At 44.1% G+C, this 12,035-nt stretch overlaps 1 protein-coding gene across 2 annotated transcripts; it reads left to right on the forward strand.

Moving 5' to 3' along the window:
• The first annotated feature begins 1,529 nt into the window (after positions 1 to 1,529).
• LOC142260683 (uncharacterized) lies at positions 1,530 to 9,632 on the forward strand. 2 transcript variants are annotated; one of them, XM_075332049.1, is made up of 3 exons: positions 1,530 to 1,648; positions 1,732 to 1,845; positions 7,254 to 9,632. In XM_075332049.1, exons 1-3 carry the CDS (start codon positions 1,564 to 1,566, stop codon positions 8,873 to 8,875), a joined length of 1,821 nt encoding a protein of 606 aa, XP_075188164.1. In that variant the 5' UTR covers positions 1,530 to 1,563; the 3' UTR covers positions 8,876 to 9,632. The 2 variants fall into 2 exon arrangements, with proteins under 2 accessions (XP_075188164.1, XP_075188165.1); XM_075332050.1 differs by having other exon boundaries at positions 7,257 to 9,632.
• Positions 9,633 to 12,035: the final 2,403 nt, after the last annotated feature.

Below are 12,035 nucleotides of genomic sequence, written 5' to 3' on the forward strand. Positions count from 1 at the left end.
TGGGAGCCCTGCATTCTGTGCCCCTGGCATACTCAGATAGTTTTTCAGCTGCATGAGTTGCTGCAGCTCTAGCTGCTTTGGAGGCTGGTGTCTGTGTCCTACTACCATTTTGTGCAGTACCTTCCATTCCTGTTGCCGCCTCCTTCTGCCTCCTGCTCGTCCCCCCAGCCATTTAACCTCCGTCCAAGCTGTGCAGTAAGTTCAGGGTGATCTCTGGTTGCTGCACGGATGATTTTTGTCCTCGCCACGGCCCAGTGGAAGTCAGGATAATCGGCAGTTCCAGGAGCTCTCTTCTTAGCTGCTTCTCACATCTCTGGCCAGGCCACACCCCCTTGCATCCCCCCTTTTTACCACTTGTTATTTGATAATGCAGTTTCTTTTTCCTTTGTCTGTTGTTTTCCTTTTGTGTCATTATCATAAAGGAGGACTAGTGTTCCTCCTGCCCTGCTCACTAGACACGGTTGTTGGTTAGGTAAGACACGTGATTGTTGCACGACGTGAAAGAACCTGTCTTGGGACATCGGGGAGCTCAGGGTTGCTCAGAGTAAGTGACAGGGTTTATCCTTCCTGGTCTTCTCTAGAGGCAGTGGTTCCCACCCCATCTTTCTCATGATACACAGCCTGTTGGTGGAACACATTGGTAACTGGTGCCTACTGTCAGCAAAGTCCAATTACAGAGGCTCTGGTGATAACTGGGTAGGCACTTAATCATGCCCCTCTGGGTAAGCCTGGTTCAGGGCGCAGTGAGGCTACGTCCCTTCTCCTCAACCTATTAGCATGAAAGGTCTACATGTAATTCTTCAAATGACATGATTCAGAAGAAACCCTCAAAGGCTCCATTCACTGTAATGAGTCAGCAGAGTTAGTCTAGACTCCTCATGGCAATGCATCAATCATCCCTATCTAGTGAACGGTTATCTCCAGTAATTGTATTATTACAGCGGATTCTGTATGATGTTACATTGTCATCTTCTCCCCATTCAGGTCCCTACAATATTGGATCCACTCAGTGGAGATCTTCTATATAAGAGAATCCTCCTGATTGACCCATCAAGGATGGATATGGACAGGGACAAGATGGCGGAGAGGATATTACACCTCACCCTAGAGATCCTCTTCCGGCTTACTGGAGAGGTGAGAGATTCTCATGACGTCACATTACATCATTCTTATCTATGGGAATAACAGATGGACAGAACTGGAGAGGTGAGGACTCTGGAAATGTCTGTAGTGAGATTTATTACTGTGTCTCTCCATAACCAGGATTACACAGTAGTGAAGAAGACCTCTAGTGAGCGCTGTCAGGCCCCTGTGTCTGAGGGATGGGGAAGACCCCTGAGCCCAATCACGGGGCCTCCACCTCACCCCCCGATACATGAGGACATCAATGACCAGAAGATCCTAGAACTCACCTACAAGATGATTGAGCTGCTGACTGGAGAGGTGACACTGCTGGGAATGCTGGGACATTATACAGTAACGCTATGAAGGGATCGGGGGTGACGGTATCATTGTATGTGTCAGGTTCGTATTAGGTGTCAGGATGTCACCGTCTATTTCTCCATGGAGGAGTGGGAGTATTTAGAAGGACACAAAGATCTGTACAAGGACGTCATGATGGAGGATCCCCTGCCCCTCACATCACCAGGTAATAGACAGGACTAAATACACACGACCTATAATTATCTGTATGTAAGGAATGAATTCAGTCCCTGTATGTGTCTCCTCCAGGTCTATCCAGTAAGAGGACAACACCAGAGAGATGTCCCCGTCCTCTTCTCCCACAGGACTGTAAACAAGAAGACCCCGATGTTCCTAAGGATGTGTTTCCTCCAGCTCTATCCAGTAAGAGATATCTACTCATGTACTTTCTGCACTAATTTTGTGTTTACATTTTTAGACTTTCTGCTCTGGGTTTTTCAGCTGTATTTTCTTTGCTTCTGCTTCTTCTGCTGTTTGCTTCTAGTGTCTTCTCTATGTCATTATGAAGGCAACTCAAAGACCTGCAGAGTGTTCATGAATACCCTGTTTCCCTGAAAGTCAGACCTACACCAAAAATAAGCCCTAACATGATTTTATGGGATTTTTCGAGAATGCTTGAAATATAAGCCCTACTCCAAGAATAAGCCCTAGTTACAGTCAGGAGTTGGGAGGAATCAAATTGCTCAATTTCTGAGGAACCCTACTCTCTTATGGACTCCATCAGTTGTATTCTAAGGTTGATTGTTTAAGGAACTTTGATGATTTCAAAGTCATGTGACATGATGTAACCAAAGGTCTCTTAATTGCAGGAGTCTAAATGAACTGAACAGGACACAGGCTGGCATGCCGGACTGGTATTAGGGGAAAGGGAGAGCAAACTGGACAATTTCACAGGGCCCCCATAATCCTAGTGGCCCCAGTGTTTATATGCCAATTATAGGACTGCTTAAGGACCTTTTTTACATCACATCATGTGACCAAAGGCTGGTGTGTGTGTGTGTGTGTGTGTGTGTGTGTGTGTTCACGCCAATTTTAACCAGCTTTGCCAAAATGGGCAGAACTTGGCCAGAACAAGGGTGTGATGCCACCGCTTCTCTAATTCATAACAAACTGCAATGTTTCCTATGCCAGAAATCTCACTCCAGTCCCTGGCATCATTTTTCAGTGTACATCACTGGTCTTGATGAATTTGAACCCTTATGCTTATCTGTACAGGCTGCAAGACCCTGCTACCTGCTTTGGTTACAAAGCCTAATGCAGGCTTTACACGAGACGATATATCATGCGATATGTCGTCGGGGTCACGGTTTTCGTGACGCACATCCGGCATAGCGCACTACGTCGTCTTGTGTGACACTTCCGAGCGCCTCAGTATCGCTCACAAATCGTGAGTCATGTACTCGTCGTTAACTTTCATAATATCGTTTATTTTCATGGGTGCAGGTTGTTCATCGTTTCTGTGGCATCACACGTTGCTCCGTGTGACACCACGGGAACGATGAACACAGCTTACCTGCGTCCCATGGCACCCGCCGGCTTAATGGAAGGAAGGAGGTGGGCGGGATGTTTACATCCCGCTCATCTCCACCCCTCCGCTTCTATTAGCCGGCTGCCGTGTGACGTCGCTATGACGCCGAACGTTCCTCCCACTTCAGGAAGTGGACATTCGTCGACCACAGCGAGGTCATCCGGAAGGTAAGTGCGTGTGACGGGGTTAAACGAGTTTGTGCGCCACGGGCAGCGATTTTCCCATTACGCAAAAACGACGGGGGCGGGTACGATCACTCGTGCTATCGCACGATAGTTCGACTCGTGTAAAGCAGGCTTTAGGATAGGCCATCAGCATTACAGTCTCAGACAAACCAGTTGAGTTTTCAACATCTGTCTTTATTTTATTTTCATCTTCGAAAAAAACCTCTTTGAAATTGTCTATGTTGTGGATCAATGTTTCAAGGAGATGTTTGCAGGTTTTGCCAACTGTCATGGCAGCGTCAGGATCTGTTGAAATGATAGACTCTGGTACTTTGCATGTTAATTTCTCTGCTGTCTGTGAGCAGCGCAGGGAGACACAGGCATCAAACCACAGGCTTGGGCAGGCTAGTAAGAGTTATTCTCTGCTGGGCTGCTTGTTAATGTCTGTGATCACATGCTGTAGAGGAGAAAGTATTGTTTGCTCCCGTTCTGTATATGCTGGCAGGACTATTTCATTAATGCCAGCTATAGTTTACCTATACTGACCTGGTGAGGTTTTGTGATCCAGATTTATGGGTGTTTTGTGCATTATTACTGTGAGCTGTTGTTGTGTTAACCCTTGTTGTCATTATTGTTGCTGCCTTCCTGCTCTTGCTTTTCTCCTTAGCCTCTCACTGTTTATTTTTGTGAATTTGCAATGATTCCCATCTGTCTTAGGCCCCCTTCACACGTCAGTGAAACACGTGCGTGTTTGTTCCGTTTCCGTATATACCGGAGACAGGGACAAACATGCACCAATGTTAATCTATGATTGTGGTCACACATGCGTTATTTCATTATCTCCGTGTGTGCGTGTCCGTGATCCATATGTGTTTCCGTTTTGCACGGGTGCATGTCCGTTATCTGCACGGAGCACGCACACATGGACACAATGAAAGTCTATGGGTATGTGCAGACACGTTAGTAAACACGTATTCATCTACCTATAGTCCGTTTGGTGTTTTTTTTTCTAGCGATGTCGGCCATTCTTTCTATTTCTGTCTCTGTCGGTCGATCTCCCTGAGTCCGTCGGTCGGTCTCTCTGTCTGTCTGTCGGTCTCTCTCTCTGTCTGTCTGTCCCTCTCTCACAGTCTGTCGGTGAGTTTCCCCCCTCTCTCATACTTACCGTTCCCTGATCCCCGGCGCGGCGCTGCACGGCGTTCACACTGCTCCGGCGGCTTTTACTATTTTGAAAAAGCCGGCCGCTCATTAAACAATCTCGTATTCCCTGCTTTCCCCGCCCACCGGCGCCTATGATTGGTTGCAGTGAGACACGCCCCCACGCTGAGGGACAGGTGCCTCACTGCACCCAATCACAGCAGCCGGTGGCCGTGTCTATACTGTGCATTGAAATAAATAAATATATAATTAAAAAAAACGGCGTGCGGTCCCCCCAATTTTAATGCCAGCCAGATAAAGCCATACGGCTGAAGGCTGGTATTCTCAGGATGGGGAGCCCCACGTTATGGGGAGCCCCCCACCCTAACAATATCAGTCAGCAGCCGCCCAGAATTGCCGCATACATTAGATGCGACAGTTCTGGGACTGTACCCGGCTCTTCCTGATTTGCCCTGTGCTTTTGGCAAATCGGGGTAATAAAAAGTTAATGGCAGCCCATAGCTGCCACTAAATCCTAGATTAATCATGTCAGGTGTCTCCCCGAGATTCCTTTCATGATTAATCTGTAAGTTACAGTAAATAAACACACACACACACCTGAAAAAATCCTTTATTAGAAATAAAAAAAAACACTAACAAATTCCCTCATCACCACTTTAATAAGCCCGAAAAAGCCCTCCATGTCCGGCATAATCCAGGATGGTCCAGCGTCGCTTCCAGCTCTGCTGCATGAAGGTGACAGAAGCTGCAGCAGACACCGCCGCTCCTGTCAGCTCCACGCAGCAACTGAGGTGAGTAGCGCGATCAGCTCAGCTGTCACTGAGGTTACCCGCTGTCACTGGATCCAGCGGTGGCCGCGGGTAACCTCAGTGACAGCACAGCTGATCGCGCAGCTGTCTTCATTTGCCGCGTGGAGCTGACATGAGCGGCGGTGTCTTCTGCTGCTCCGGTCACCTTCATGCAGCAGAGCTGGAAGCGACGCTGGACCATCCTGGATTACGCCGGACATGGAGGGCTTTTTCGGGCTGATTAAATTGGTGAACCAGGGTATATGTTTGTGTTTTTTATTTCTAATAAATGATTTTTTCTGGTGTGTGTTTATTTACTGTAACTTACAGATTAATCATGAAAGGAATCTCGTGGAGACGCCTGACATGATTAATCTAGGATTTAGTGGCAGCTATGGGCTGCCATTAACTTTTTATTACCCCGATTTGCCAAAAGCACAGGGCAAATCAGGAAGAGCCGGGTACAGTCCCAGAACTGTCGCATCTAATGTATGCGGCAATTCTGGGCGGCTGCTGACTGATATTGTTAGGGTGGGGGGCTCCCCATAACGTGGGGCTCCCCATCCTGAGAATACCAGCCTTCAGCCGTATGGCTTTATCTGGCTGGCATTAAAATTGGGGGGACTGCACGCCGTTTTTTTTAATTATTTATTTATTTATTTCAATGCACAGTATAGACACGGCCACCGACTGCTGTGATTGGCTGTAGTGAGACATCTGTTACTCAGCGTGGGGGCGTGTCTCACTGCAACCAATCATAGGCGCCGGTGGGCGGAGAAAGCAGGGAATACGAGATTGTTTAATGAGCGGCCGGCTTTTTCAAAATAGTAAAAGCCGCCGCAGCAGTGTGAATGCCGTGAAGCGCCGCGCCGGTGATCGGGGATCGGTGAGTATGAGAGAGGGGGGGAAACTTCAGTCACTCGGGGGATTAGCGGTCACCGGTGAATCCTTCACAGGTGACCGCTAATCAGTACTCGACACAGACAGAGACGCGGTATGAGGATGAAGTTGGGTGAAGTTAACCCGAGTTCATTCTCATCGCGCAACTCTGTCTGCTGTCAGCCGACATTTATAAACGACATTGTGCATCACACACACGGACATTCCTCGTACACATACACGTTCATTCCACACGCACACACGGACATTCTACACACAAACACGGCTAGCATACGCAATTCACACAGATGCCACACGGACCATAAAAAACGGACACAAAAACGGGACACGGACCCGAAAAACGACCCGTAACACACGTGCGTGTTTTTCACGGACGTGTGAAGGGGGCCTTAATCTGTATTTCCATCATAATCCTGCCCCTTCCTTCCCTTGGGGATTACAGATTAGATCTAGTCAGTAGACTAGTAATGCACGAGACTCCGGCATCTCCATCTTCAGGGGTAATCCAGAGGTTAGGAATAGCTTGGGGTCCCCTAGTGTGAAGGACAGTATAGGAGCCCCCTATCCCTCATTATCCTGCAGTCACAATGTGACAATCAATCAGATTATTTACTGTAGCACATTCCAGAGAACTGGTGCTAGGAATGGGACAGCCGAATTAACAAAGATGTAACTCTTAAGGCTGCTTTACACACAATGATATCGCTAGTGATCTCGTTAGCGACGTGACACTCCCAGATCGTTGCTACGATTTGCCGAGATCGCTCATAAGTCATTTTGTAGCGGTCACTCGTACCCATCTCACAAACAACGCTACATCGTTCAGCGAGATATTGTTTGATCAAGGCGGTCATGTGGATGTTGTTCGTCGTTGGCAGGGTGTCAAACTTAGCAATATGTCTGCTGCGTTTCAAACGACGAACAGTATTTTGAAACTGAACGTCGTGTCAACGATCAACGATTTTCGCTATTTTTCAGATCGTTCAGAGTCGTACGTAGGTGTCACACGCAACGACGTCGTTAACGATGACGGAAGTGCGTCACGAAAACCGTGATCCCGACGACATATTGTCAGATAAATCGTAGCGTGTAAAGGGGCCTTTAGATCTCGATATTGGACAACAGATTTCGAATAATTTTTTCCCTAATTTAATTTCTGATGTTATGGTTTAAAAAAATTAAATGTACTTTCAAGATATTATTAAAAATTAATAACTTGGTGTTTATTTTTAGCAGATGACTGTATTGGGAGTTCAGATGGATCTCTAATATCTTCAGAATTTATAACAGATGATGAAAGTATCCCACATGATACATATGAAGAGCATGTTGTTGTCCCAGATATACCTTCAGTCCTTCCTAGGAAATCTCTATCATCTGATCTTTTCAAAAAAGTCCAAAATTCCGATTTATCACAGAATTGTAAGCAAAATAAAAGTTACAGAAGGGATGTTGAATACGAAACTGCTCCTACAAGGGAGAAACCATTTTCATGTTCAAAATGTGGGAAATGTTTTACCAGGAAATCAAATCTTAATATCCATGAAAAAACTCACACAGGGGAGAAGACCTTTTCATGTTCAGAGTGTGGGAAATGTTTTACCAGGAAATCACATCTTGTTGACCATCAAAAATATCACACTGGGAAGAAGGCATTTTCATGTCAAGAATGTGGGAAATGTTTTATTCAGAAATCATACTTTGTTAGACATCAGAAACTTCACACAGGGGAGAAACCATTTTCATGTTCAGAATGTGGTAAATGTTTTACTCAGAAATCAACTCTTGTTGTGCATCAAAGATCTCACACTGGGGAGAAGCCATTTTCATGTTCAGAATGTGGGAAATGTTTTATTCAGAAATCAGATCTTGTTGTGCATCAAAGATCTCACACAGGGGAGAAGCCATTTTCATGTTCAAAATGTGGGCAATGTTTTACTAGTAAATCAACTCTTGTTGTGCATCAAAGATCTCACACTGGGGAGAAGCCATTTTCATGTTCAGAATGTGGGAAATGTTTTATTCAGAAATCAGCTCTTGTTGTGCATCAAAGATCTCACACAGGGGAGAAGCCATTTTCATGTTCAAAATGTGGGCAATGTTTTACTAGTAAATCACATTTTCTTAAACATCATAAAATTCACACAGGGGAGAAGCCATTTTCATGTTCAGAATGTGGGAAATGTTTTACTCAGAAATCAACTCTTGTTGTGCATCAAAGATCTCACACTGGGGAGAAGCCATTTTCATGTTCAGAATGTGGGAAATGTTTTATTGAGAAATCAGTTCTTGTTGTGCATCAAAGATCTCACACAGGGGTGAAGCCATTTTCATGTTCAGAATGTGGGAAATGTTTTATTCAGAAATCAGATCTTGTTGTGCATCACAGATCTCACACAGGGGAGAAGCCATTTTCATGTTCAAAATGTGGGCAATGTTTTACTAGTAAATCACATTTTCTTAAACATCATAAAATTCACACAGGGGAGAAGCCATTTTCATGTTCAGAATGTGGGAAATGTTTTACTCAGAAATCAACTCTTGTTGTGCATCAAAGATCTCACACTGGGGAGAAGCCATTTTCATGTTCAGAATGTGGGAAATGTTTTATTCGGAAAGAACATCTTGTTAGGCATCAAAGATCTCACACAGGAGAGAAGCCGTTTTCATGTTCAGAATGTGGGAAATGTTTTATTCGTAAAGCACATCTTGTTAGGCATCAAAGATCTCACACAGGACAGAAGCCGTTTTCATGTTCAGAATGTGGGCAATGTTTTACTAGTAAATCAGGTCTTGTTAAACATGTGAAGATGCTGCACAGGGAAGGGAACCTTTTTCATATTGTGAATAATTGAAATGTTTAACTGGTAAATCAAGTTTTGCCAACCATCAGAAAACCAACAGAGCGGAGCAGCCATTCTTGCTTTCAGAATTTGCCAAATGGTTTTAAGACTAATCAAATCCTGTTGTCCGATGAGTCACACAGGAGAAGCCATCATGATGTACTATAATTCAAAGGGTTTTATAAAAAGATTGGCTACAATTGCTCAAGTAAGAATTTGTGAGGAAAAGAACCATTTTATTTCTTTTTAAACCTATTGTATTTTTTGGACCATAAGACACACCTAGGTTTTGAAGGAGAAATATAGGGAAAAAGATTGACACAAAAAATGTGGTCATGAAGCACTGTTATGGGGGGGATCTGCTGCTGACACTGTTACTGGGATAAAATCCCCCAATTCTGTACTATTGTCACCCATTCTGGGCCCCTTCCAGGTACTGTTGATGTGTCTCTCATCCTCGTGTATATTGTATATCTATCCTGGTATATATGTTGCCCATCTTTATCCCATCCTGGTATATTTGATCCCCATCCTGGTATATATGGTTCTTGTCCTAGTATATATGTCCCCATTTTTGTATATACAGTTAGGTCCAGAAATATTTGGACAGTGACACAAGTTTTGTTATTTTAGCTGTTTACAAATACATGTTCAGAAATACAATTATATATATATAATATGGGCTGAAAGTGCACACTCCCAGCTGCAATATGAGAATTTTCACATCCAAATCGGAGAAAGGGTTTAGGAATCATAGCTCTGTAATGCATAGCCTCCTCTTTTTCAAGGGACCAAAAGTAATTGGACAAGGGACTCTAAGGGCTGCAATTAACTCTGAAGGCGTCTCCCTCGTTAACCTGTAATCAATGAAGTAGTTAAAAGGTCTGGGGTTGATTACAGGTGTGTGGTTTTGCATTTGGAAGCTGTTGCTGTGACCAGACAACATGCGGTCTAAGGAACTCTCAATTGAGGTGAAACAGAACATCCTGAGGCTGAAAAAAAAGAAAAAATCCATCAGAGAGATAGCACACATGCTTGGAGTAGCAAAATCAACAGTCGGGTACATTCTGAGAAAAAAGGAATTGACTGGTGAGCTTGGGAACTCAAAAAGGCCTGGGCGTCCACGGATGACAACAGTGGTGGATGATCGCCGCATACTTTCTTTGGTGAAGAAGAACCCGTTCACAACATCAACTGAAGTCCAGAACACTCTCAGTTAAGTAGGTGTATCTGTCTCTAAGTCAACAGTAAAGAGAAGACTCCATGAAAGTAAATACAAAGGGTTCACATCTAGATGCAAACCATTCATCAATTCCAAAAATAGACAGGCCAGAGTTAAATTTGCTGAAAAACACCTCATGAAGCCAGCTCAGTTCTGGAAAAGTATTCTATGGACAGATGAGACAAAGATCAACCTGTACCAGAATGATGGGAAGAAAAAAGTTTGGAGAAGAAAGGGAACGGCACATGATCCAAGGCACACCACATCCTCTGTAAAACATGGTGGAGGCAACGTGATGGCATGGGCATGCATGGCTTTCAATGGCACTGGGTCACTTGTGTTTATTGATGACATAACAGCAGACAAGAGTAGCCGGATGAATTCTGAAGTGTACCGGGATATACTTTCAGCCCAGATTCAGCCAAATGCCGCAAAGTTGATCGGACGGCGCTTCATAGTACAGATGGACAATGATCCCAAGCATACAGCCAAAGCTACCCAGGAGTTCATGAGTGCAAAAAAGTGGAACATTCTGCAATGGCCAAGTCAATCACCAGATCTTAACCCAATTGAGCATGCATTTCACTTGCTCAAATCCAGACTTAAGACGGAAAGACCCACAAACAAGCAAGACCTGAAGGCTGCGGCTGTAAAGGCCTGGCAAAGCATTAAGAAGGAGGAAACCCAGCGTTTGGTGATGTCCATGGGTTCCAGACTTAAGGCAGTGATTGCCTCCAAAGGATTCGCAACAAAATATTGAAAATAAAAATATTTTGTTTGGGTTTGGTTTATTTGTCCAATTACTTTTGACCTCCTAAAATGTGGAGTGTTTGTAAAGAAATGTGTACAATTCCTACAATTTCTATCAGATATTTTTGTTCAAACCTTCAAATTAAACGTTACAATCTGCACTTGAATTCTGTTGTAGAGGTTTCATTTCAAATCCAATGTGGTGGCATGCAGAGCACAACTCGTGAACATTGTGTCACTGTCCAAATATTTCTGGACCTAACTGTATAGCCCTGATCTTGGGCCCATTCTGGTATATATTTCCCCATCACACTGCATACATAAGAAAAGAAATGATTATACTCCCCATCCCTCTGCTCTTCCGGTGCACGGTGTTCTCTTCTGATGCTAGCAAGTGACTTCACCAGGTAAGCGGAGAAGCGCATGACATTACTACCATGTGCCCCCAGTTACACGCAGACGTAAGTGTTACAGAATAGTCAGCCATAATGTGCTGAACAGTCATGTTGTATCTAACAGCCATCTTGGGAAGACTTGAGCAAACTAACTTTGCAGCTAATGAGATGCACTGGCTAGAGTTCTCCCCCCAGAGAGGACATAGAGATGACATCAGTGTAATTAGGAAGTATAAGAAAAGGCCCAAAAAAGGTTAAATCGAATAGAAGAATACAATTGCGTCAGTTGATAGATGGTGATGTGTCGTCATGAATAGCAGGTATATTAAATTGATAAAGAAATTAAGTTGTCAATAGAGTTGTCAGTGTGTGAAGAGTTATGTGAAGTAGAGGCGCCTTCAGGGATCAGAAATGTCAGCAATGATGACATGGCTGAACTAGTGAAAAGTATCATGGAGGCCCATAGGAATCCAATACGTTTATACCGCAATGCTCGTAAATAATGTCATGATGTATCATTATATTCTTTGTTCTCCAACGTATTCGCCTTTCTCTGCAGTATGAGCTTTCCTTTGTCTAATATGTATAAGAGCCCCACATGTCTTTTGGGGGACACTTCTTCATCTGTTGCTAATTCTGCTGTTCTGCCAAACCAAAAAGAAAAAATCCCTATTTAAAATATCAAATCTTTATTCAGTCAACTTTCTAAAAAACTGTCAGTGCAGTCACATATATTAGCCACAAATTACACAGGTGGAAGAAAGGTGAAAGGGACCAGTGCGCCGAGCATATCAATGGTATTTTC

This window comes from Anomaloglossus baeobatrachus, unplaced genomic scaffold (genome assembly GCF_048569485.1).
Source record: "Anomaloglossus baeobatrachus isolate aAnoBae1 unplaced genomic scaffold, aAnoBae1.hap1 Scaffold_164, whole genome shotgun sequence".
NCBI lineage: Eukaryota > Metazoa > Chordata > Amphibia > Anura > Aromobatidae > Anomaloglossus > Anomaloglossus baeobatrachus.

Bases quoted from the DNA above. Each gene is read 5' to 3' on its own strand.
- LOC142260683 (XM_075332049.1), top strand. From the start codon at position 1,564: ATGGAGGAGTGGGAGTATTTAGAAGGACACAAAGATCTGTACAAGGAC. The intron at 1,649-1,731 runs GTAATAGACAGG...TGTCTCCTCCAG, and splicing joins CCTGCCCCTCACATCACCAG to GTCTATCCAGTAAGAGGACA. The intron at 1,846-7,253 runs GTAAGAGATATC...GTTTATTTTTAG, and splicing joins GTTTCCTCCAGCTCTATCCA to CAGATGACTGTATTGGGAGT.